The sequence below is a fragment of the Arachis hypogaea genome, chromosome 15 (genome assembly GCF_003086295.3).
Source record: "Arachis hypogaea cultivar Tifrunner chromosome 15, arahy.Tifrunner.gnm2.J5K5, whole genome shotgun sequence".
Taxonomy (NCBI): Eukaryota; Viridiplantae; Streptophyta; class Magnoliopsida; order Fabales; family Fabaceae; genus Arachis; species Arachis hypogaea.
This window is the reverse complement of record NC_092050.1, coordinates 148,587,849-148,615,627: the sequence shown is the minus strand read 5'-3', so window position 1 is coordinate 148,615,627 and position 27,779 is coordinate 148,587,849. Positions and strand designations below refer to the sequence as shown.

The 27,779-nt window shown below is 32.4% G+C and overlaps 4 protein-coding genes across 4 annotated transcripts; 2 read left to right on the top strand and 2 right to left on the bottom strand.

The window, feature by feature from the left end:
* The first annotated feature begins 1,047 nt into the window (after positions 1 to 1,047).
* On the top strand, positions 1,048 to 2,551 carry LOC112749220 (pentatricopeptide repeat-containing protein At3g56030, mitochondrial-like). The gene is made up of 3 exons (XM_025797480.1): positions 1,048 to 1,168; positions 1,984 to 2,459; positions 2,504 to 2,551. Exons 1-3 carry the CDS (start codon positions 1,048 to 1,050, stop codon positions 2,549 to 2,551), a joined length of 645 nt encoding a protein of 214 aa, XP_025653265.1.
* A 10,955-nt stretch (positions 2,552 to 13,506) lies between these two features.
* Positions 13,507 to 15,853, top strand: LOC112751224 (cyclin-dependent kinase F-1). The gene is made up of 2 exons (XM_025800293.3): positions 13,507 to 14,219; positions 14,834 to 15,853. Exons 1-2 carry the CDS (start codon positions 13,719 to 13,721, stop codon positions 15,602 to 15,604), a joined length of 1,272 nt encoding a protein of 423 aa, XP_025656078.1. The 5' UTR covers positions 13,507 to 13,718; the 3' UTR covers positions 15,605 to 15,853.
* Positions 15,854 to 15,969: 116 nt separating this feature from the next.
* On the bottom strand, positions 15,970 to 21,782 carry LOC112751223 (probable plastidic glucose transporter 2). Its single transcript, XM_025800292.3, has 14 exons — positions 21,400 to 21,782; positions 20,427 to 20,541; positions 19,959 to 20,070; positions 19,792 to 19,859; positions 19,549 to 19,681; positions 18,867 to 18,966; positions 18,662 to 18,774; positions 18,487 to 18,580; positions 17,739 to 17,892; positions 17,473 to 17,616; positions 17,311 to 17,384; positions 17,027 to 17,115; positions 16,663 to 16,777; positions 15,970 to 16,456 (listed from the first exon to the last, which is right to left on the bottom strand). The coding sequence occupies exons 2-14, from the start codon at positions 20,515 to 20,517 to the stop codon at positions 16,274 to 16,276; spliced, it is 1,470 nt and encodes a 489-aa protein (XP_025656077.1). The 5' UTR covers positions 20,518 to 20,541; positions 21,400 to 21,782; the 3' UTR covers positions 15,970 to 16,273.
* A 3,599-nt stretch (positions 21,783 to 25,381) lies between these two features.
* LOC112751222 (large ribosomal subunit protein uL5) lies at positions 25,382 to 27,319 on the bottom strand. The gene is made up of 4 exons (XM_025800290.3): positions 27,149 to 27,319; positions 26,904 to 27,054; positions 26,139 to 26,334; positions 25,382 to 25,784 (listed from the first exon to the last, which is right to left on the bottom strand). The coding sequence occupies exons 1-4, from the start codon at positions 27,149 to 27,151 to the stop codon at positions 25,589 to 25,591; spliced, it is 546 nt and encodes a 181-aa protein (XP_025656075.1). The 5' UTR covers positions 27,152 to 27,319; the 3' UTR covers positions 25,382 to 25,588.
* Positions 27,320 to 27,779: the final 460 nt, after the last annotated feature.

Below are 27,779 nucleotides of genomic sequence, written 5' to 3'. Positions count from 1 at the left end.
TAAATTTTTCTATTATTATTATTATTCATATAAACAAACAGCATACTAATTTATTATTATTATTATTATTATTATTATTATTATTATTATTATTTTTTTTTTTTTTTAATTATCATTCATATAAAAAAATAGCTTACTAATTTACTATTATTATTATTATTATTATTATTATTATTATTATTATTATTATTATTATTATTATTATTATTATTATTCAAATAGCATACATACTAACAAATTTTTCTATTATTATTATTATTATTATTATTATTATTATTATAAACCAAACAACATACTAATTTATTATTATTATTATTCAAACAGCATACACTAATTTTATTATTAATCATAATAATTAACGATCATAACTAAAATAATTAATACAATTTTAATTATTAATCATAATAATTAATTAAATTCAATTACTAATACTAATAATAACAACAATAAAATATATCAATATCTCCCTATTCCAATCTAATATGTACAGATTTTATTTTTTTTTCTCTTTCAATCATTATTTTTTACAAACATTTATTTTTTTCTTTTTTTTTTTAAATAATATACATAAAAAAAAACCCAGTTCATTCTCTCACACCGGTACAAACATTCATCTTCATCTTCATACATACATGCAAGGTTTATTCTTATTTTTATTTCTATTTCTAACCACCTAATAATAAAATTATACATACATACATGTTTAATTTCTAATTTCTACCATTATAATATATATAGTTAATAAAATCTAAAATTATCACTATTATTATCATTAAATAAAATTATTAAAAATTAAAAACTTACATAATTTAGATCTCCAAGATAATTAACAATATGAAGTTCTGGTTGATTTACTTCTTTGGTTTTCCTTTTTTTTGGCATTTTTCTTGAAATTTTTCACTGAGATAAAGGTGGTCCAACAATGGTGAAATGGTGGGGTTGAGAGTAAGCAGAGAGGGAGAATTATTGTGAGGAGTGAAAGAGAGTGTTGGAGGGTGAAAGAGATAGGGGTATCCGGATTTGAGTGGGTGAAACGTATAAGGAGTCATGGGCCACCCAGGAGCCACCTGCATGTGCGACGCGTGGCGAGGAGTCACCAATCGGTGCCACCGATTTGCGCAGCTTCCCCTCCCACAAATCGGTCCCACCAATTTCCTTACCCCCGTCGGTGCCACCGATTTCTTCACTAACGCCGTCGCATCTCCGTCAAACACCCCAAAACCCCATAACGCTGCCAAACACCATTAGCTTTCCCATATCAAAATTAAAAAACTCGAGATTTATATGTTCGCCTTTTCTTTTAAAATTATCTGTAACTATTTATGTTTCTTTACATCCATTTACATAATTTTTCATCTAATCCACGAGTACAATTAAGCTTCATAATAATCAAGTATACATCTAATAATGAATGAAACTTTTCTTTGATTAATTAGAAAAAAAAAAATGCAATGTAACTATATAAATTATTTACCGAGTTAATAAGAGGGATATGCTAATAAAATAGTGCAGGTGTGAGAGATTTATATTTGACGATATTATATGTTAAGTTACTTTTTAAGTGAGAGATATATATCATTTATTAAAAGAACATGTTTAGACATTGATTATTTAATTTTTTAAGAAAATTACTTTTTCTGAAAAACATGTTTTCATACAAGTTCTATATAATTTCATTTTAGCTGTATATATTGAACTTATCCTTTCTTAAAAGAAACTATTACTTTTCAAACATTCTCCCTTGAATTTCAAATGCTGGTTCTAAAAATTAGTCTAGTTATTTTTTGGAAAAGTATATGAAACCAAGATTCAGCCAAAAACTAAACAAAACCACATTAATTTATATTAATAATTAATTTTAAATTTTTTAAATTCAAAATTTAAAAAATTTAAAATTGATTAAGTAAACCTAATTAAAACCTATAAAAATCTTCTTCTTTTCTCTCACATTAACCTACCCACCGCCAACAATCACACACACAGACCTCTCCGGCGACTTCCATGCTCTCCGCGACGCCCTCAACAAGCGCATTCAAGATAACTGCTTCAACACGAAGTCCACCTTCGACTTTGTCATCGACGAAACCTTCTCGTCTTCCCTCCTCAACCACCTCCTTCAAACCCTATCCACCCTCAACCGCGGTGTCACTCGCAAGAACGCGTTCGATTCCCTCATCACGTGCCTCTGCAAGCTCCAACGCGTCGATGACGCGTTCCACGTCATCGAATATATGGCACGTGCCGACGTCGGAGGCTGCCGCCCCAGTGCGACCACCTTCTACCCCATCCTGAACATCCTAACGCGCCAGAAAGTCATAGACCACGCGCGGCACGTGGTGAATTTCATGTCCACGCTTGGCGTGAATCTGGATCTGACGGGACACAACTACTTCCTCGTTGCACACTGCTACGCTGAAGACGTGGCTGCCACTGCCGGAGTTTTGAAGAAGATGGGATTGGTTTGTATTCAACACACATGTTTGTAATTAGGGATTTGTTGCAGATGTTGCTCTCTGCGTTTTGGGATATTAGATGCCGTTTTGATGATTAAAGAGACTGCAAACTACACAATTATAGAAATATAAAAAAACATTCATTTAATATGAAAAAAATATCCTAATACTTAACAAAAGAAATATCCAGTTATATTTTAGCAAAAATAATTAAATATCTATAAAATTTTTAAAAAAATATGAAATTCTTAAAGAATTAGAAACACACATTTGCAATACAAAAAAATTCGAAAAATATATAAAAGAACATCCATTTAGTATGAAAAAGAAACATTCTGATACTTAGCAGAAGAAACATCCATATATATTAACTCGTAGAGATTTTGGATTCACCCAAAGGTATTTGGCTGGTTTTTGGCTAATACCCTTTTGGTTCCTTAGCATTGTTCTTATTTTTTATGTCTTAAACAAAAACGAAGTCCTCATAAGAGTAAAGAAATACCTAGCTAATTACAGCAAAATCATAAAATAAAATTCTATTCAACTCATTTTCAGACTGAAGGCAAAGAGAATAGTCTTTCATGCTCTTTGTCTTTTGTTTGGCCAACCAATCAACAACGTGGTTTGCTTTTCTACGTATCAAGGCAAAATGAATTTTTCAATCTCGACTTAGCAAATTCTTAATCTTGGATAGAATATTTTGTTCACCCAACATGTGAGAGCCAAAAAAATTTGATAGAACAATAAAAACTTTAAGAGAATCTGTCTCAAATAACTCTTTTGCAACCAGCTTCCCAAGCCAACATTAAATCACCCCAAACCGCATAAAACTCACAACGATATATAGAGTATAGACCATGAGAACAAGGAACCAGAACAACCAAGTACCCATTCACCAACATCATTTCTAGAAATACATCCAAAACCAGTCCGTTGACTATTATGAATTTATGATAGATGCTAACATCGCAATATAATTTGATTATACTAGTAGGAGGATGTTTCCAAGTCAATTTATAGACAGGAAAGTGCAATAGAGATTGCCCACTCTTGTTTCGAACTAGCTCATTGGCCAAATTCCTTAATAAAATAATAGTCTTGTTCTCTAACCAAGCATCATCAGGTTGATAAATTTCTTGACATCTACTCCGCCAAATCCACCACATGCCAACCGAGGTCAATTCCTCCCTACTACGGAGAGATTGGGATAACCTAGAAAGAAAAGAAGCAGTTCCAGAGTTCAGAGAATGGAAGAGAGACGAGTCAAGAAGATTTCAAACAGCCTTGGTTTTGTCACACTCTCTAAAGCAATGTTGAATCGTCTCAGGATAGTGACCACAACAATGACAAATATTATAATCAACCAAACCTCTTCTGAAAAGAAAGTCTTTTATAGGCATAACATCATGACAAATGAGCTAAATTAAAAATGGTACCTTCTCAGAAAAATTGAGCTTCATCCAAGACCAATTCACATTCTCCTCTCATTGATATTTTCTCATTGCCAACCAGTTATAATCACTATTCGTACTATATTCTTTGGAGGTAGCCGATTCCCAAAGTCACCCCGGACCATTCGGACTTTAAGAAGGAAAGGGATGACTAACCAAAAAATTCCTAATATCCAATGGAATAAGAGTTGCCAAGTTATCAAGATGCCAAGCATCATTATGAACCATCTCTAAGAAAATAATTTAATTTCAAAATGTGTATGTAAGAAAATAGCTCACCCAACTTACCAATCGAGTTCTAAGTGTAATTCTATAGAGATTGATAGTCATCTTCTGAATACCAGACAATGCTATCTTTAAAAATATTATAAGCTTTGATGATGCTACTCCAAACATTGGAAGCATTCTTAGAATTCTCTAAGCTTCGAGAATCTCTGATATATTTGGATGTCAAGAGTTGTACCCACAGGTTATCTTTAGAATGCAGAATATAACAAATTAATTAGCATATTTAGAGTCTCTGACGCCAAGGCTACCCAATTTCTTAGGAGCTACTACGCTGTCCCATTTCACAAGAGATAAGCCTCTTCTATTAGTTTACCCACTCTACAAGAATTGTCTCAATATTGAATCAATTTTATTACAAGCATATGTAGAAAAAAAGACACATGCATCTGATAAACTAGAATGGAGGACAAAACTGATTTAATAAAGCAAAGCCTTCTAGCCTTGTTGAGCAGTCGTCCTTTCCAGCTAGCCAATCAATTCTAATTTTTTTTTTCAAAACTTCATGAATAGTTCTCCTTGCTGCCCTATCATGTGAAATGTTTACTCTTAAGTTCTGAATAAAGTGAATATTAGAGATCCCGGATAAAATAGTTTTCCTCCTCTAAGAGATATTCTTAGAGCACTATGCTTTTGATTTAGCAATATTAACTTTAAGGCCTGAAGCCTTGGTGAAAATATTGAGACTTCCATAACTGTTTTCACCTGACTTCTTGTAGCTTTGCAAAAAATAAAGAGGTCATCCACAAACATTAGATGAGAAATCCTTGGTCCCCTTTTAGACATAGCAACAGGAATCCATGCACCATTTAAAACAAGATGAGAGATAAGGATGCTCCATACAAATAACAAAGAGGTATGGAGACATTGGATCACCTTATCTTAAATCTCTTTGAGGACAAAAACTAGGCAACTTGTCACCATTCCATAAGACAAACAAAAATGAAGAGTATACACATCTCATAATTAGGTTCACTATGTTATTAGGAACCCAAAACTTTTCAAAGAGTGATTTAGGAATCTCCAATCCATCCTATCATATGCCTTCTCTAGATCAATTTTAAAAGTTATTGTGCCTTTCTTAGATTTAGTTTTCTTCATAAAGTACAAAATCTCCTAAGCCACAATGATATTATCACTTGTCCCTCTATCCGGGATAAAACCACCCTAGAGGGGGCTCACCACATCAGAAAGAAAAGGGAAAAAGCGATTAACCAAGACCTTCGTAATAATCTTATATATAACATTACATAAACTAATAGGCCTAAGATTCTTCATAGTTGTATGAAAGTCTACCTTGGGAATGAGCACAAGAAGAGTCTCAAATATTGCAGGATCCATAGGCTCCCCCGAGAAGGCTTTTTCAACAATCTGCCAAATGTCTCAACCAAGAACATCCCAATATTCTTTATAGAAAATAACATGAAATCCATCCGAACCAGGGGCTTTAAAAAATCTCATACTCATGATAGCTTGTGTAACTTCTTCAAGGACAGCTTCCGTAAGCTTGGTACAAGCAACCTGACTGAGTTGGGGAAGGAGAATATCTTTGAGGTAATCAATAGTGACATCTTCTCTGCTGCAAAAAAGTTTCTGAAAATACAAATTAGTCTCTGCTTTTAGGGAAGTAGCATCATTTGACCAAGTACCATCCCCAACCATGAGACTATGAATCTTGTTCTTTTTCCGCCTTACAATAGTCTGTAGATGGAAGAAACTCGTATTTCTATCTCCGAATTTTACCCATTGCTCCATAGACTTCTGGTATCATAATAATTCTTCCTAGACCAGAATTGAATTAAGCTCGTCTTGGCACTTTGTCTCCTCTACCAGCAACTGAGGATCATCTGATCGCTCCAAAAGTTTCTGAATGCTATTAATGTGATTCTCCAACTCCCTTTTCTTAACAAAGACATTACCAAAAACCTCCTTGTTGAATTTCTGCAAATCATTCTGCACCTCAAAGAGACTCCTAATAACATTTGGTGAACCAGAGTTCCAAGCCTTTTGGACTATATCTCGAAAAAGGAGATGCATCATCCATGCAGCTTGGAACCGAAAAGGGTGGTACTTCTTTAACTTGTTAGCTTCTTCAGGTCTGCATCTAACTAAAATAGGAGAATGATCTGAGTGAAACCTGCCAAGAATTTCAGAAAAACCTTCTAAAAATCTAAAGCGCCAGTCTCTGTTCACAAAGGATCTATCCAGTGTTTTCGCAACCTCTAGGCCACCTCTAACCCTTCTAAACCAAGTGAATTTTCTTTCTGATGATCCCAAATCCATCAGACCACATTGATCCATAGCCGCACCAAAATCTTCAGCTCTCGAGGAATTGAACGCCCCACTCTTAACCTGCGAAGATGCTAAAACTTCATTGAAATTACCTAACAATAACCAAGGGACCCAAATTCTCACTGCCAGCTTATCAAGATAATCCTAGAGGGCAGGACGCCGATACGCTTTGGGAGGAGCATACGCTGCAGAACAAACCCACATATCTCTTCCTCCACCAACCTCAAAGGTAACAAAGTGCTCTGTGATTTTCACAACTCTATTATTCTTCTAAGATTGCTTAGCCAACACCCAAATACCACCACTCTGCCCTCTCACTTTAGAAATCTCAATATCACAATAACCCAGCTTATTCCAAAAATTCCTCATCTTTTCAAAGACAATATGAGTTTCAAGGACAATAAAAAAGTAGGATGATATTTCCTAATTATTTCTTTACAATAAACCCGAGCTAATGTACTAGAAGCCCCTTTCACGTTCCATGATAAAAAAAAAACTAGGATTTTTACTATCCATAAAAAATAGAAAGAAAAGGCCAAAAAGATAACACCACACTTAAATTAGTGCCTGCACACATCGTCCTCCATGACTTCTTTCCCTTTTCCATGGTTCTTGTCATAAGAGCATCTCGATTTCTCTGTGGATTGCTCCCTTCCCCCATCTTGTGAGAAATTTTGCAAGGAATTCGGTCTCACCTGCTTCCTGTTGAAGTTGAAAGCTGGCTTTGTAGGAGGTCCCTCCCCTTTTTCCTTGAATTTGTCTCCACTTGCAGCGTATGAAGGTAACGACGTGTCCCTGGTAGGGACATATGGCTTTAAAAGAGCACCCTTAGCATTAGGATTAGTCTTGTTACTGTTGGACTTAAAATGGTTTGGTGGTGCAAATATTGATCTCTTAGCAATGGGCTTTTTATCCGTCAAACCACTTACTTTCTTATTCAAATTTTTATCCACCTTTTTTCTTCCTTTTTGTTGATTACTTGGGTCCAACCTTCCTCTTTGCCGTCATTAATGCCATCATCATTGTTTACGTGATTTACGCCTAAACTCCCACGCATCATCTTCGCCGTAACATCATGAATCCCATGATTTTCGGCTCCAACGGATGGAACATTACCAAAAAAAAATTGCACCACTTGCTCCTTTCCTTTCTTGTCTACACCTTCCTCTGCTTGAGTATTCGCTGACGACTTCCTTATTTCTTCTGGTTTGGTTGCCAACGGTTTATGACTGCAATCCACAGAGAGATGCCCATAACATATACAGGAACTGCATATTAAGCTTAGATTCTCAAATTCAACTTTGAATATATGATCATCTACAAAAATTTCATCTATCACTGATTGGCTCAAGCCCATTTGCACACAAGCTCTTGCAAACATTCCTCGTTCCGCCTCTTTGGTAGCACTATCCACTTTGATCGGAGTTTTTATTGCCGTCTCAATTCTACGTATGGCCTTCTCTTGGTAATATCTAATGTTCAAACCCGACATACGAATCCAACCATGGTTGACCCAAAGCAACTTTCACTTGGATAAAAGGAGAGGAACCACGGCTTACAGCTAAGTAATAACAATCAATCATCTATGGTCCTCCCAACAGAATCTTCTTCCTATCCTCTTTTAAGTCACACTTGACTAAGAAATAATAATTTTCCACATCAAAGATCTCATATCCTCCATTAAGTCTCCAAATAAACTTCGGTCTATAACTCAAGGTCGTATGGCTGAAGTGTTTGCCCAAAACTTTGATCACGATAGAATCCAAGTAGGGTTCTGATAAAACCCTTCTCCCTTCTTCTGAGAACGTAACTCTTGGTCGGGGCTGACCTTCCGTTCTTCCTTCAATGATAGCTAGTTGATCGCCATCTAAAGAGTCCTCCATGATCAAAGGTTTTGGTGCTGAACCACAAACCACTTTATCTTTGAACGAGACTTTGATCGCAGTTTTGGAAGCTCTGGTCGACTTTCCTTCAATCGGTCCTCCTTTCCTAGAGATGTCTTAACCGAAACCACCCTGATCACCGGATACAAACCCCTAGCACTCTCCCCCTTATCCCGTCCGCCAGCATTGTCGGCATCCTCATCACCGTGTTTTCTTCTCTCTTTACCCACCAGATCCCCCCTCACGTCATCTCTCTATTAATGTTTTTATTGAGTTGTTTGTGATATTAGTAGAAATGACATTATTTCACTTTAATTATTCTGTTTGTTTCTATAGTTTTATCAAATTTAAAACTAGATTTTTATATTTTTTTCTTTTCAATTGAATCTTTATATTGCTTTTGATTTTATAATTAGGTCATTTTCATGTTAAAATATTAAAATTAATGGAATATTTCTTCCAAAAAAATATGTGATCAAAGATCTAATTAGGTTCTTAATTGTAGATACCTTCAATTTATAAAAAAATATTTAGTTAATTCTAACATTTTTTATACCAGAAAGAATTTAATTATAAAATTAAAAATAATTTAGAAACTCAATTGAAAGAAAAAATTATAAGAATCTCATTGTAAATTTAGTAAAACTATAGAGACTAACAAAATAACCAAATCTTAATTAAATTAAATTAGCAAAATTAAAAGTTTAAAAATTTAAATATTTAGTTTAAATTCAACGGAATATAATATATATATATATATATATATATATATATATATATATATATATATATATAACCATGATTTTTTTAAAATAATTTTTAAAAATCAATCGGTTTGATTGATATAATCGAATTTTTGGTTTGAATTAAATCGATTAAATGATCCATTTTTTATTAAATCAATTAAATCTCTCAGTTCGGTCTAGTTAATGTCTATTGTGCTTATAGGTGTCTAAATGACCCCACAGATCAGAGTCTTAACTTCATGTTGCAATGGCCATTGTAGGAAATACTAGCATGATGTTGGTGTGTCATAAATAAACCATGTGGAAAACTTCACATGCATTTGGAATTTGTCTAAATTCCCAAAGTGATTCTGATTTCTGAGGAGATCGATGTCTAATACTAAAATTATTTTTGAAAATATATTTTTACGTTTTTAAAATTGACAAAAATTGATAAACCAAACTCCTAACATATTCGATCTAAAATTGTGACCATTTAAAAAAATAAATCAGTCAGACTCGATAAAACCGACAATTTATACTGGACCGATCAATTCATGCAAAAAACCGTGCAGTCCACCATGGCGTGCACCACATGTGAGCCATGGGAGGAGGTCCCATGTGACCCATTAAAAACTAATTAATGAATTATTATTGGAAAATAATAATTAATTTAATTAAAACTTAAAATAAAAAAACTTATTATAAAAAAATGGCATATAAATTTATATAATTAGTTAATTAAATTTAGATTAAATAGTTCAACTAGCAATAGTTGAATTAGTAATCTAATAATTTAATATTTTAATCGAGTCAATTATTTGTTTAATTCTAATAGTTATGATCAGTTGATCACATTAATCACCGATTTATTTTTCATTAATAGTATACTGACATAACTTGATTATATGAATTTTTAGTAACATGTAACCTCTCATACTTTTGATCACTTATAATGATATGATAATGAGTGGATCAATGACACGTAGTATATTGATACGAAAAATGATATCACGTGTTATAATAGTATTTGGCCATGTGTCAGTTTGGATCACGTGTCATAATAATATTGTTCGTCTGTGTCTCAGTTACTATGTCATAATTGAGATGCACTAAATTGGTATCTTATTTTTTTATTAAGTGACTCATCCACGTTAGTAACTCATCCACGTCAGTAACTCATCTGTCACTAATCAATTCGTCATCACATTATTACACGTGATCAAACTATGGTATGACATGTATCACTAAAATGTTTACATCATTAAATTATGTCAGTGCACTGTTAATAAAAAATGGGTCAGAGACTAACGTAGTATATTTTTGTCAATCTCAAAGATATAATTAGTATAATTGGTATAAATAATTTTAGTGCATAACTTTAATCTAGGGATGGTAATGAGTCTCCACGGAAGACAAGGATCCCTTCTCCGCTCTTCGTCCCCATTTAGTAAAATGCCCCGTTTTCGTCCTATTCTCGTTACAGGTCCCGTTTATTTCTTTCCACGGGAGAGGCGGATATATGGGGATATTCATGGATATTATTGAGTTTTGTTTTTTTTTTTTTCAAATTAACACAACTATAATAAAATCTTATACAATTCAACTAAATATATCAAATCAAATACAATTCAAACACTAATTTAATATAATAACATACACATAAAATTTTTAGAGTAAAGTATCGGTTTTGTCCCCAACGTTTGGGGTAAGTCCCAAAGTTGTCCCTAACGTTTCAATTGTCCTATTTAAGTCTCTAACGTTTTAAAATTAATTCAATATTGTCCTGCCGTTAGGGGTCCGTTAATAGAATTGACGGCGGGACAAAATTGAGACGATTTTGAAACGTTAGGGAATTAAATATGACGAAAACGTTAGGGACAAAAGTGATACATAGAAATAAATTTTAGTTTTATCCTTTAATAATATCAATTGTTTACTGTACATAATATTCAATTATTTTTTAATCACATTTAAGTATATTACACTTAATCACATTATTTTCATTCTAAATAAATTTATTTTTTTATAATTTTACACTTAAAGTTGTAAACTAATATAATAAAAATGACAAATAGAAACAAAATAGCAAAGAGAAAAATGACACAACCATATATTCAGGTTCAACCACCTTGTGTAATATGACCTACATCCAGTCTCCACTACAACTGTAGTAGAATTTTCACTATCTTTCTCAAAAATTATACACACTAATTTTCAAGAATTCTATCCAATCCTAGCAGGGACAAATCAAACTTCTACCCAATTAAACTTGATTTAGTTAGGTTCACTCCTAGACTTTCAACCACTAAGTGCTCACTCAACTTAGTAAGGAAATCCTCTTAGGATGATCATGAATACGAAATAGAAATACATACATAAAAGATTGAAATAATTTTCTAGTTTTTTTCTATAATTACTCTCTTTGCCTTTTTTTCATTGAATAAAACAAAAAAGATAAAATTGAAGAATAGAAAATTTAATGTAAAATCATGAAAAAAAAGAATGTTAAGTTTAAAAGCTATGAAGACCGAAACAGTGTGCTCACTCTTCTTGATTCAGTTTCTGGTTGTTTATCAATTTAAATAAGAGAAAAGCTTCTAAAACTTGAGTTTGGTTGAACACTTTTGACTTTGTTCTTCTTCTTTAAAATCCAGAGCAAAAATGCAGAAAAAAATGAGACAACAGTAGTGATTAAAGTTAGCTTGAATCCTTACCTAGCTGCTTCTCTTTCTTCCTTTTTCTTTGGTTTCAAAAATCTGAATTATTGATCAATTCTTTAGTTTCAAATTTTAATTGTGACCTTTGATTTACAATAGAAATACACAACTTTCGTTTTTTTTTTCTTACTTAAATCGTACATACAAGAGGAGCATAATTTTAATAAGATAAAATGATAGCACAAAGATAAAATTATTATACTAATTTTTGTTCTAATTTAACTTTTAATTTAATTTTTGCTTTTTGTTCTAACTCTTGATTTTTTTTCTTTAATTTTCTTTTTAATATCAAAACTTAGTGATTCACTTTTTTTTAATGTTTGAATTTTATTTTAAATATTATTTTTTGCTTATAAAAATTCTTTTTTTTTTTTAATTTAAGGTTAGTCACGTAAATTACAATCATAAGAAATAAAAGAATATTTGATTGGAGTGTTAGATATATTACACATAAATCAACAATAAAAAAATATTAATTTATAATAAAATATAATCAGACTTAACTAACCGTCCAATCAGAATAATTATTATATGCAGAGGCGGAGCTACATACTGTGAAAGGAGGGCAACGACTCCTCCTAATTTTAATTTTTTACATGTAAATTATATATGAATTTCAGTTTAGCTCCCTCAAAAATTTATTTTAATATTATTTTATTATATAAATATTTTTAACCCCTCTAATATTTTTTTTAGCTCCGCCCCTAATTATATGCAAGATTGGGAGATCTAGTATTATCGGAGGATAACTATAAAACTATCAACGACCAAGAGGGAATGTCTTTCATAAAGAGGATAATCATCAATCCATCAGCCTGATATTCTTTCTTTTCGAAGACAAGAGGCCAATCGTGCAGGAAAAGTAGTAGAATCTTTGGATCTCAAGGATAAACATTAGTCAAAACTTGAATAAACATTAGTCTATCATATAATTTTTTATTTTAATATGGAAGAGTAAATAGAATTTCACGTTAATGTTACAAAAAATGGATTTTATAGTATTTTGGGAGTATTATTCTGTGCAAGCACAATATACAGAAGGTGAAAATTTAGGTGTAGTCAATTTCACGTGAAGTTGATAGTTGAGAAGCGTTAGATAAAAATTTAGTCAAATCAGTCAAATGGCTCTCAACTATCAACTTCACATAATGTCGATTGCACTTGAGTTTCCACCTACGCAGAATATGTATTGCACTGAAGTGTATTATAATTTAATATTAAAATAATATAATACGCAATCTGCATATTGTCTTTATAAATTAAAAAAATATAATCTAACAAACCGTCTTCTATGAATTCTACAGACCCCATAATTTTGCAAAATATCTTAATTTTCAATATTAAAGAATTACACCAATTTTATTCCCATATCTAAAAACATGAACCATCATATTTTTTGGTTTAATAAGTTATAAATTAATTTATTATAAATTTAAATTTTATTTAAAAATTAAAAATATTATTTATATATTAAAATTAATTACTAAAATTACTAATGTATTTATATATATAATTTAATTTATTTTTAATATATATTTATATTTTAACATATATTTTATACTAATAATTTATTTTGATAACTGATTTTAGTATATATATATCATAATTTTTTAAAAATATATTATTATATAATCAACAATTATATAGACATATAAATAAATTAATCACTCAACTAATAATTTACCCCTCTGTTTTATTTTATTTTGTTTTAGAAGAAGTTTTTTAAATTAATAAGTTGCCCCATTTGGGGGGGAAAATTCAGAGAATGATGAGTTAAGGCTTGGTAAAACCCAAAACAAAAAGAGAAAAAACAGCACAAGAAGCCAAACATTCCCTCTGAGCGTCGTGTCTTATTCAGCGCCTTCGTTTCCCAGTCACAGATCACTTTCCCACTCACTCCCTCACCGTCATGGACACTTACCCACCATCGGAGAAGACCTGGACCATCCACACCCGACCAGAAATAACCGCCAAATACCAAATTCTCGATCGGGTTGGGTCGGCCGCATATGCTGACGTGTACCGTGGACGGCGTCTATCCGACGACGTAACGGTGGCGCTGAAGGAGGTCCACGACGCTCGGTCAGCGCTCAGGGAAATCGAAGCTCTAAGAGTCCTTCAGGGCTCTCAAAACGTCGTCGTCATGCACGAGTTCTTCTGGAACGACGATGATGAACACGCCGTGATCGTGCTCGAGTTTTTCAGGACAGACCTCGCTGCTGTAATCGCGGAAGCTGCTGCTGGTGGTGGTGGCCGTGGTTTTGATGTCGGTGAGGTGAAGAGGTGGATGATGCAGGTGCTTAGTGGTGTGGATGCTTGCCATAGGAACATGATCGTCCATAGAGACTTGAAGCCTTCCAATTTCTTGGTTTCAGATCATGGAGTGCTCAAATTGGCCCATTTCGGACAGGTTTACAAGGAAAAAAATTTGTGAAATTTTGATATTTTTATTGGGTCTGTGAAAAAAGAAAAAAAATGGATTTTTGGTTTTGTGAAGAAAAAATTAAAAAATAAAAATGGAAGAGGTTTATCAGTTGATCTGTGAATTGGGCTGATTAGTTGAAGTAAGTAAAATTTCATCTATGTCATAGTTTAGCCTAATTTTTTTTTTTTTCAAAATAAAAAATATATATCTTTGCCTTTTGTAACTATGTTGGAGTTACTTGATAGTTACGTGATTATTTACTTTAGTTTAAGATTTAGATGTTTCATTGTGGGGATCTGTGAACTAGATAGAGGTTGGTTTGGTTAACAGTGATCTAGGTCAATTATGGCTTCTTTTTTTTATAGTCTAGTTTCTTTTCCACCGAAGGTTGCAATTATAGATACTTTTGTAGCTACAAGTTTTTTTTTTTCATATTTTTTAGGTTATTGTTTTAAATTAATTTGGACATAGGAAATGAAAGTAAAACCAACCATGGCAGTGAGGATTGTTGCTCAGATACTGATGATTGATGTCTTTTGAGATAATTTTGCGTTTTTTTTTCTTTTGTTGATTGTTGTAATTTGGGTTCATATTTTCAGGCAAGGATAATTATGGAGCCTGGATTTGACTCTACAGAGGAGAACCCACCACCACCATATGAGCATGATTATGCTTCTTCAGTTCCGGAGAGCTCATCAATTGAACATCCTTCTTCATCAGAGGCTTTTCCTCATGATCAAGGGACCATAAATCATGAAGAGTATTTCAGAGTTCTAGAAGAAATGAAATCCAAGAATACCATATATGACACTGATAAGGACCCAAACATCCAAGATGGAAACACCTCTTGTCTTGCAACTTGCACAACAAGTAACACTGATGATGGCGATGATGATCTCTGGAAGGCTTCGTTGACATTTGAAGCAGCGGAGGAGGAAGAAAGGAGGAATGAACTCGACTGTTGCCTCACACCACGTGTTGGAACTCGGTGGTATAAGGCTCCTGAATTGCTATATGGATCCACAGATTATGGTCTAGAGGTTGATCTATGGTCTTTAGGGTGTATATTTGCGGAATTGCTAACGTTGAAGCCTTTATTTCCTGGAACATCTGATGTAGATCAATTGAGTAGGATCGTTAGTGTTTTGGGAAACATTGATGGAGAATCTTGGCCTGGTTGTTCTAAGCTTCCTGATCATGCAACAACGTCGTTTGGTAATGTGGAGAGGCCTATTGATTTTGAAGAGTGCATGAAGAATTGCGGAAAGGATCAAGTGTCTATGATAAAGAAACTTGTTTGTTATGATCCAGCTAGGAGGGCCACAACAATGGAGATGCTTCACGATAAGTTCTTTAGTGAAGAGCCTTGAATATTATTTTTTAAAATAAGGTATTTGTATATGAAAATGAATTCAAGGTGGACCATATTCCTTGGATGCGCCATTGTTATTCGTGACTTTGAATTGGTATTTTACTATTTTGTATTTTGCTGAACGACACCTGTAAATGCTGTTAGAATTTTTTCCGGGTCATGCATTATTTTTCCCTTTAAAAAAATGACAGATATTGGCATGTATTGTGGACATATGATTAATAATTGAGAAGTAATGTTATCACAATGGTGGTATCCTCCTTGATACAGAAATTGGCCAAACGAGATAAGAGATTCTTGTATTATGTTGGTTAACGTGCGTAGGTTATTCATTTCCAACATATCTGCACAAGTAATCGAAAATGGATGGAAAAAGATTAGATTGTTTTGTATTTTTGTGGTGAATGGATTTCTATACACATGGATCTACCGATCTAGAATACAGATCCCACAGCTCCAAACAGAATACTGAATAATAATTATTTGTAAGCCGTAAAAAGAGAACCCCTACTAAGAAATTAAAACTTGCTACGGTAATAATACACTAATAAAGGCTCTCTTGGTTTTCAATATTACATTACAACAACGCACAATTCCTGCTTTCAGCTGAAACTATGACAGCTCAAAACTAAACAAAATTACAGCAATGAATGGATCTTTGTAAGATCTAGTCCTGTGGAAGAAGTGCAATCTCAATTTCATGAAGTGACTTCCCTTTGGTTTCAATCACATTCCTTTTAACAAAAATTACTGCCATCACGCAGAAGGTGGCAAAGATGGAGTAAAGCAGCTGTGCACCAAGTTTCTCAAGCAACCGCAAGAACAGTAGTCCAACAAAGAAATTTATGACCTGCGCAAAACACAAATCGGGTTAAAGAAAAGAAAGAAAATGGCCACTATTGATAATGGTACATAATTCAGTGGACAACAATTCTAACAGGCTTCATTTACTTGATTCATCCCGACTTAAGACTAAAGCCAATTTAACAGATACTGTTGTATATAGTAGGGCAATCAAAGCAGGCACTATAAATCAATAAAGTTGAAGAAAATTACCCAATGCACTGACATACAGATAGCCATGGCTTTGGCTCTGATTCGACTTGGAAAGATTTCTGGTAAGAGAAGACTTGGAACTGGGCCAGCCCCAAGAGCAAATGTGAAGACAAATCTGCATAATAGAAGTATAACTTAAGACGAATCTTCTCATTTTGGGTAGGCACTGGTATGAATCAGCAATGCTCAGTATTCTCTTATGAAATAGGCCATAAAATCACAAGTAGCAGCAACTTCTCTATTGCTAAGAAAATGCATGTTCTTTTAAGAAAAATGGATTCATCATTTACCCTTGGCATGATAAATGCATCTTTCAGGATCCATATTGCTGTAAAAAAATAATAAAGGGAAATTGGATACTCACAGTAACATGCCACCAACAGATAAATACAAAGCTCCTGGGTTTGACACGATTGAACTTGCTCCTATGGCTTGAAGCATCATCGATATAGCCTGTGCGAAATATAATAAACAACTTGATTTATCTTATTCAAAACAATCAAAACTGATGAAGGTATGACACAATAAATGCCATTCCCTGTCTTCATTGCCACAAGAACCAATTCAGCCATAATATTATATGATGGATTATGAATGGGATATTAAAGAAACATTATGATGGGTTAAAACATGCACTCAGTAAGTTACCATGCTGAAGAAACTCCAGAAAAGTAGAACTTTCCTTCCTAGCTTATCCATCAAAACCATTGAAATGATAGATCCTGAGGAAAGACAGAAAAAATCAGCACTTTGAGAATAAATAACACACCGACTATAATCATTAACATCATAACCAAGAGAATACCATACCTAACAGATTAGCAATTCCTATGCAGCCATTTGCAATATCTGACGGCACTCCGGCGCTTTTAAAAACAGTTGAAGAGAAATAAAACACAGCGTTTATACCAGATAGCTGTTGTAAAGCAAATAGGGTTGACCCAATAAAAACAACTGCAAAACGAGCTCGTGAATAAAATTAACTTTTTGGAAGCTAAAGAAACTGGTGATAAGATAACAACAATGCCAAGTGCACTAGCTGCTATAAACCCGAGATAAACCAGGGAATGGTATACCTTTAAAATGACGACCCCGTACCAATTCTGAGAGCTTCACAGTATCAGTGTCATCTCCTCTATCTACCTTAGATAATTCTGACATAGCAAATTTTGCTTCTGAAGCACCCAGAAGCCTCTCAAATGTGGCTTCTGCTTCAGCAATTCTTCCTTGCTACATCATCATAGAGAGAAACCACCAGGTGTTATGTGAAGTATGGAAACCAGAGAGATACAGGAATGAAATGCAATGAAGAGAAGCAAAAAGGAACATTCAAAAGCTACAAACACTAGGTAATGAATGATCTTCTGTCTCACTGACCAGTGAAGATCAATACTATTTTATTTATACCTGACATTGACAAGGCTAAAAGAGATGCTGTTATGGATAATGTTCTATTCACGCCCATAAAAGTCAGCTTTTAAATAGAACAATGAGAACAAGCAAATAAGTGGAGAGAAGCTTTCGAGAACTACGAACCCTAGGACATATATATTCTTCAACGTTTTTACCGACAAACTTAAACCAACACTACAATGAGAGAGTAAACAGATACAACAGCAACATAACAAGGCATATTTAAGCTTTCACTTATTGACCCAAAAAAAAAAAAAAAGAAAAGCTTCATATCAAGCATACATTCAAAGGCAACATAAGAGGAACTCTTACACAATTTATTATCAACATTACATATTTCATGGGATTCAGCAATAAGTTACAATAAAACGATGATAACAAAGAAAATTTCATCTAATATTAGCTGCCAACCTTGTATAACCAATGTGGACTCTCTGCACAGAAGACCATTCCCAGAGCCAGTATGCCAGCAGGAATAGTAGATGCCCCGAAACACACCCGCCACCTGAGGCCCAAAAAAGGGTCTATTTAACATCGCGTATGACTAGTAATAAGTATATAACATGATTTCAAATTTAAATCATACCATCCAGAGATTTCTTTGACAGGGATTCCGATCAATAAAGCTCCCAATATACCAAGGCAAGTTGCAATCTGGATTAAGGCTCCATATGTACCCCGTACAAAAGCAGGAGAAACCTACCATCCACCAAATATTATGATCTCACGAATAATCAAGTAAATTTTCAGCCTACTCAATTAGGCAGATGCAACCATGTCCATATTCATACCTCCGTCACATACAGAGCAACAGCAGGAGGGCCCAGACCCAGGCCAGTCCCAACAAATAACCGTCCTACAAGCATACCAAACAAGTTGTTTGTTGCTGCACTGAAAATTGAAAACACGGAAATTTTCACTGAGAACTAGCCATAAGGATTCACATTTGAGAACATAAAGGGAATCTGCTACTTGACTAAATTTAAATCAGAGTGGGGTCAGATGTTTCAGAAAAAGCAACCCTGGAAAACAGAAAAGAGAAAATAAAAATAGCCTAAAAAGATGCATTGAAACCTAGGATATTAAAGATGAAGAGAATTATCTTTTGGATAAAAGGAGAATAGACAGAGAGAAGAATAATACAAAGAAGTGGAGTATAAGAGATCGTTCATACAAAAGCAAGAACCAAAAGAAAAGCTATCTATGGAGCGTAGCCCTCCAATCTCTCGGCATGTTTGAGAGGGAAAGTACTTTAAAAAGATCATGAACTTTACACAAAATTATAGGTCAGACTCAGACATCAAACCCCATATCATAAAGCTTGCTTGTCAGAAGATCTATCATTTAAAGATGCTGTGAAGTGAACTCCAACCAAATATTCCAGATAGTGATATATTTGCACAATACCACAAACCAATGCAAGAGTGATAAACACCCAAATTGCAAAAAATATACTGGCTTTAGAAATATAACCTCATCGAAGCGCCAATTATCATTGGCAAAGCACACAACTGGAAAGCCCTACGACGCCCAACTGCATCAGCAATCCAGCCACTGAATAGACTTCCAATTAACGCACCACCAAGACATATGCTCACCACCAGACCTTCATTCAAAACCACACAACAATAAATAAATAAATCAAACCAGATCAAATTATTTGAAACTTTTAAGAATGCATCAAATTAAGCATGGTATTGGAATTTTTAGTTTCACCTTCTGCCAAGGTATTTCCCCTGAAGCCAAGATCCACAGATATGCTTTCAAGTGGTTCATTAACTACTCTGGATAAAACAAAAAACAGAGGATCAATATTGAAAAGTTAACTGGACTACCAATCAAATTCAAGGAAGAATGCAAAGGAGAAACTATAAAGCACAAACCCAAGATGGTATCCAAATAGAAATGATGAAAGGGTCCCCACAAGTACATGCGGTAAGGAGAGCTTCCAAGAAGGATTCGATGTTTCTTTCTCCAAGCCATTTCCTAGAAGACCTATCAGGCATGAAAAAGAGATTGGTCAGTAGTCAAAATGATTAAGTAACTAATCTAAAATTGTAGCAAATTGTTAATCCAGACCCATCTTTCCAAATATCATTTTCACTGTGGCAGTGAATTGCAAATTATCAATCATAGAAAGACCAGAACCATGATGAAAATGAAAGCACTACTGAAAAAATTATATCTCCAAACGATTCTAATGGAAAGATGGAAATAGTTTGAAAACAATTCCCCCAGGAAATATCTTAGATCAGAGGCTATATCCCACAGGAAAGTTGAACTGATTAATGTAAAGACATTTAGCCATTTATGCACAAGAAATTTATCAAAAGTTCAATGTGATCTGATACTTGAGTTTTCTTCCACATCTGTCATGTTTGTAGATTCTCTCGAAGGAGTGCGTTTGTACATTGAAGAATTTTCGCGATAATGCGCCCACATGCCAAGAGTTGATATTCCTGCTCCCTGAATCAGCACAACTAAAAAGCTTCAGCACAGAGCATCTTTTTTCTTCTAAGCAAGGGCAGAAATTGTGAACAAAATCACAGTCAAATAAGTCAACAAATTGAAGATACTAAAATAATACCGTTCAGAATCTACAGAATAAAGTTCGTAAACTTTCTCTGAAAAACTAAGTTACAATTCTCATTCAAGTTTTAGATGCAAGGGCGTCTAGTTTAACGATTTTCTAACTGAGATCTTAATAATCATATTCCGCTAGCATGCTTCTATTATAAAGAAAATGACAGGCTGAAGATCGTGAACAATAATCTGAATCCCAAAAAAATACACAGATTCAGACATCAGAGAGGAATTTAAGAACTCATTAGACGTAACTCATAAGGCTTAAACCCTACCGATTCAGACAACATTGTCCAGAAAATCCAAAAAAAAAAAAACACGGCGATGCTGGAAACAAGACTTCTTTTTCAATGAGTCAGCTCAAGAATCGCAAACAAACAATACAATAATACGAATATCACACTTTCTTTCTTGTTTTAGAATTAAAAAAAAAAAGACTCAGATATGAACTCAAAATTTCACGCTAAAGAGATTCTGATGTTATCAACAACTTAAACCTCCATTAACGCATCGAACGAACTGCTTTGTTTTTATCGAATGATAGAAAGAGAGAGAGAGAGGTGAAAGTAAACAAAAAACAGAGAGACAGAGGATTAACGTAACAGAATACAACCAAAACCAGTTAACAGAGCCGAGTCAAAATTAAACTGAAAAACCAAACTATAAAAAGAAAATAGAGTTAAAAACAGAAAAAAAAAAAAAGGCTCAAAAAATAGAATAAAATCACAGCTAGATACACACCAATGAACAGAGAGCTCCGATCGAAGTTTTCTTAATAAGCTCAGATCCTCTGAGATAGTAGGATTTCAAAAGAAGAGTGTGTTAGTTAGAAGTTAAACGAGATGGTGAAGCTGAAACAGAAACAGAAACAGAAATAGTAACGGTAACGGCGAAGTGGAAGCTATCGTGCGCCGGGGTGTAAGGAAGTTGCTGGTTTACGAAGGAAAGAAGAAAGAAAAAGAGGAAACCAATCAAACGCAGTTATGCGGAGCCGGTTGTTGGATTTGGAAGCAAAAAGAAGGGACGCGAGGATTCAAGAGGTAAAGTTGGGTTCTACACAAACAAACACAGTAGCAGTACTAGTTAATTAATATTTAACTAGAATTGATTAATTAATTAATTTTAGAAAGATGGGGTGGGGGAGGTGATAATGAAGGGAAAAAAAAGTGTTATGGATGGAGATGACGGTTGGAAATGTGACACGTGGGGAGTAATTAAAGTACACGATTCCATGTGGGGGCCACGATGGGGACATGTGTTTGTGTGAAGAAATTAGTTTTCTTTCATGTTTATATTTGGTAATAGACATATTATATGGTGATTAATGAGGACATGAAGACTCGAATAAATTTAAGTGTCAGTCACTGTTACGTAAAATAGGACCCCACCAGAGACTCTCGTCGATATCTTGTCATTTTTTTTTTCACCAAATTATTTCGCTTAAAATGTTATTTATGTGTCACATTATTATTATTATTAGATGTATAAATAAATTGGTTATTTTTAAATTTTTTAATAAATGAGAATAAAATTAATTTTTTATAACAGTAATAATAAGCTTAATTATTATCAGATTCGGTTAAATTGACCAATTTAATAATGCACTGGATTATTTTTTTAGTTTTGTTTTAAAACAAAAATCAAAAATATATTTATTTTTTTATCAAAAAATTTAAACATGATTTGGTTTATGTGTAAATTGGTCGGATCAAATTATGTCTAATAATTATAGTATAAACAATTAGGTTTATTATTATTGTTATAATAAATCGAGTTTGTTCTGATTTATTAAAAAATAAATTATTAATCGATTTAATAAATATGTCCAATAATATCATAATACATGTAAATATCTTAAAAAAAAAGATATTTTTAGTATCTTTATCGAAGTATTTCTAACTATTAATCATGATGTTAGGTATATATATCAAAAATAGTAAAGTTAGATTAGTTAATTTTCCTAAATTTTAAATCTTTAACTTTAAATATAAATTTTAAGTCTTTTTTTTTTCAAAAAAAAAAATAAAATTTGTAACATCAGTATAAATAAATATTTTTTAAATATTATTTTTTATTTAGTCTTTAAAAAAATAAAAAATAAATTATTTTTTAATTTTTTAAATAATTAATATATAAAAATAATTATTTAAATTAATTAAATAATAATAAATCTTTAAAAAGGCAGATTGAATTTTAAAAAAAATAATATTCTTTTAAAAGATTGATCATAAAAACATTATATTTATGTTTTTATATATATATAATTGAATTGGTTAAATTTAAATTAGTAAAGAATAATGTAAATTGAAATTATTTATTTCGATTTATTAAAAAATGAAATTCGAAGTATAAGAGATATATAGCTTGATTCGATTTACTATTGATTTGATTTACTATATATCTTCTGCATTTCGAATTTCATTCCTTGGTAAATCGAAACAAGTAATTTCAATTTATGTTATTCCTACTAATTTGATTTAATCAATTAGATTTATATATGTATATGCACGAGGACATAAATGTAACATTTCTAATTTTGGGACTTCCATGGGTATGTTTGGTAAAAAATATTAGAAGCACAAGAAGCACGTTTAAACTTCTTTGAACGCTGTAATTTTTGTTTAGCTAACTTTTTTCCTCTAAATGCGAACATGATTTTAGGTTTGAACTTCCATTTATCATAAGCAACAAATTGTAGCTTTTGCGTTTACTTGATAAATTAAAAAAATTAATTGACACTCTACCAATTTTACCATTCAATCTCACGATAAAAGATACTAAAAATAATCATCAGAGTTCTTGATTTTTTTTATGGCTATGCTTAACAAACAAGTATTTTTTTTTTAATGGTAGAAACTCAGGTACAATCGCGTGAAGTTGATAGTTGAGAGTAATTAGATAATTTGACTGATTTGACTAAATTTTTATCTAACAGCTCTCAACTATCAACTTCACATGAAATCGACTACACCTGAGTTTTCACCTTTTTTAATATTATTATTAGTACTCTTTGTTAAGTTTTAATTTTTATCAATTTTTTATTTATTTATTTTTGTTAATAGTATAAATATTTTTGTTTAGAATTTTTTTTTATATTCACTTATGTATATTATGGTATTTTTTCAATAGAATTTTTAGTATTTATTGTTCATATAAGTTTTTTTAATCATTTTATTAATACGTATTGTTTATAGAACTTTATTTCTTTATTTTGATTTTGTATATTTTTTACTATATGTTGTTAAATTAATATATATTTTATTTATTATTGTTAATTTTTACAATATAAATTTTATTAGAAAGATATAATTAAATACAAAAAGAATACTTAAGAAAAGTACTAACAAATTATAACCAAAAGAGTATTAAATTTTAACATATAAATTTAAATTCTTCTCAAAAGAAATTATAGTAAAAAAATGTTAAAATAATATAATTTTGAATGATATAAATTTTACGTCATTTTTAGTAATTTTTATCTAAACGTAATTTTAAATGATGTAATTCAAATAATATTCATTTTATTATAATCTATTTTGATACAAAATTACCAAACATAAATCACGTTATACTCACTTTTTATCAAAATTTAAGTTTGTAAAATCAATTTTATACAAACTCTCGTTTACAAACTCTAATTCAAATACACATAATGTAATATTAGTTGGTGTTCGGTATAACGATGTATTTTATCTTTTAAATTATCTTTTTACTCATTTTCACTTTTTTACCTTCCCCCTCACGCTGCAATTTCAATTTCATTTATCCACCACTAATCATTGTCAACCACTCTTAAATTTTAAATTATATATCCTAATTTAGTTTTAATTTATTTCACTTTCAAATGGAAAAAATGGAGTGAACTACTAATTTAATACTAGAAAAATTTCAGCCACTAACAGAAAAGATATTTAAAAAATATTATCAATAAACAATTCCTGAATGTTTTAAAATACCACATAAAAAATAAATAAATATTATTTTTTTTTAGGTAACAAAACTTTCATATTTAACAAACGATTTAAATCTAAGTTTTTGTAACAGTATTTGATTAAATATTTATAATATGCACATAAAAATTTGAAACAAAATTTGAACTCTAGATTTTTCTTTTTATTTCTCAAAAAATAAAAAAGAGTGATCATTCACAGTAAAAATAAATTTTTTAAAATTTATTTAACAAAAAATTATCAAATTTTAAAAATTAAGAAGTCTTATTTTTAATAATAATTACAAAAATTTACATCAAAATTTGATCTCTAAAATTATTTTTTAGAATATATATTTAATATCTATACAAACTTTTAAATACCATTTTAATAATTTATTACTCCTTTCAGGTATTCTTTTAACTTAGGTCTTCAATGTTTTTACTATTTTTTGTTTTAGATTTGTTTTTTTAAATATTCAATTGTTGGTTGATTTATTTGTTAAGAAGTGTTGACTCCCAATTCTTTCTAAACAAATATATAGTTAGTCCGTATAATTGTACTTCTTAATAGTCCGTAACCCTGATCAGTTCTCTCGTGGACATAATCACATTCATCGAAGATAGTGGTGTAGTTGCTTACTGCTAACATTTGAGGATTTGATAGCATTAGTGACTAAAGATTTAGAACCATCTTCAACTGCACCACTATCTTCCTTCAATGTCATTAAACAAATATAGTTAGTCCTTATAATTATACATCATTACTAAGTTAGCTATCATTGCACCTCTTACTAATATTAACCTTTCTAGCTTCTTCAATAGATAAAGTACCCACGCTTTTGGAAATATCTCTTGGGACCCCATGAGTGTTCCAGGTGCCAAAAACAAAGCCATATAGTAAATAAAATGAAACGAAACAAGGTAACTGAGTAAAAGAGGCTCTAAGCAAAAGGAGGGACACACAAAAAGATCTGAAATAGCTAAGTAAAACAAGGAAAACTAAACAATAGTCTGGGCCTTGTTGAGGATCACTCCTTCGTATTTGACCTGGAACCATTTCATGGCATCCTCCTTTGTGACACGGTGCTGAATACCAACTCGTGACTTGCACCTGCGGCGGCGTCCCACACGATATCCAGCGCGCTCTAGAACAACGAAGAAATCCATTCCATAAATACCAGTTGATGGATCATACCTGAAGCAGAGCCAAACAATATAAACAAATAATAAGCATCAGCTCCTTTTATACTTCACAATCAAAGAATATGGAAGCCGGAAATGATACAAAAGCCAGTCAACATTCATGCAAAAGAACAAAAAACTGAGGGACTCATCATGTAAACGTCTTAATGGTATAACCATAAACTTGATAAAACAGAAAAATCCTAAAAGATCAAGAATTTTTCTTTTAAGCCTATAATCTCTCTGAGTGGAAGATTGCAGAAAGTGGAGCAAATATGTTGAGATAGATCCAGATTTTTTAATACAGATAGTTCTGCAGCAGAAAATATCAAAGCATAATGCAAAATCCAACAGTCATTTAGCTTACTTGATTCCCAAATCGATGTGCTCCTGAATGCCAAAGCCAAAGCACCCAGTATCACTGAAGTTTCTTCTCAAGAGCTCATATTCCTTCACTTTCAAACCACTCTCCAGAAGCTGCATGGCCTTGTCGCCTCTAACGGTGACGTAGCAAGCAATCTTCTCATTTCTTCTAATCCCAAAGGAACGGACAGTGTACCTTGCTGTCAAAAACCACAGAAACAGGATCAAACTCAAATCAATGATGAGACAGCCACAAATTCCAACATATCAGAGCAGAAGACAAATTGGTAACGGATTAAATTCAGCATAGAAAAGCTATAAATTCAAGGGAGCTATAAGTACAGCAATAATCAATACAAACTGTAATCTATATCTATATTATCTATACTGTATATAATGGGGATACGAAAAACAGTTGGTATACAAATTTTCCCAAAGTACCCTTTATCATATACAGTTCATATAAAAAAAGGTTAACTTTTTAATCCAAAGAGTTGCTCTAATGACTTTAATTTTATAACATACTCACCATCTTGGCTAATCTCAAATTTGTTGTTATTCATATTTAATTTATAAAAAAGATTCATAGACACATTAGTACTTATTAATGCACTAGTACTAATAATGCAAAATTGTTAATCAGCAATAACTTCTGGCTAAGACCAAGTGTAAATTGTAAACTTCATGTAACAAACAAGCCCTAATTAAGAGAAATTGAGATTCATACACATTAGCAGCATTACTCAACAAATTGATTTTAAAAACAAACCTTTGGAAAAGACAGGGGTTTGACCACTGAGTTGCTCGAGCACCTTAGCGGCTCTAGTGAGACGATCGCCACTCTCACCGACGGAGATGTTGAGAACGAGCTTCTGAACCTTAATCTCCCTCATAGGGTTCGAAAGTTTCTTCTCCGAAGCCTGTTCTCATTTTCATTTTGAAATCAAAAGATAAGCAAATGAATAAGTAAAGGAGAAGGAATGAAAGAAGAGAAGAGAAGATCTGAGCAGTTACCATTGGTGGAAGAGCTTTGGGGAGGGACGATGTTGCGCAGTTTGGCTGCTAAGGAAATTGAGAGTGAGTGAGTTAGACTGCTGAATAAAAGGGGTAAACCTGTAAAGTGGTGACATAGGGTTTAGAGCCTACAACTATCTCTGCGTTCAACTCGAACCCGAACCCGAACCCGAAACAAAACCTTTTTTTGTCTTGGAAACAAAACCTTTTTTTGGTAATAAAACAAAACCTTCAACATCACCTAGTGTTCTTTGTACTGGGCTTACGGAGCCTACCGGTTTGTTGGCTAGGCCCAAGTTAAAGATATGATTGACCCGTGATCAAGAAGAAGAAATTGGTAAGTATGTGACGAGAGTGTGTGGGTGTGTATTGTATACCTAGGATTGGAGGTTATCCAATCCATTGGGATATCTAGAATTGGGGGTTGTTCAATCCATCGACAAAAAAAAAAAAAATCAAAAAAAAAAATGAAAATTTTTTACTTACCAGCCATGGTTTTTAAACTAATTATCAAATTATCACTATTTTTTTAGCGAAACTCTTAAATAGAGTTCAATATCACGACGGATTAGTCGTTGCCTGTTCAAATTAAGAAATACTGTAGAAAACAAAAAAAAATCACTATTTTTAA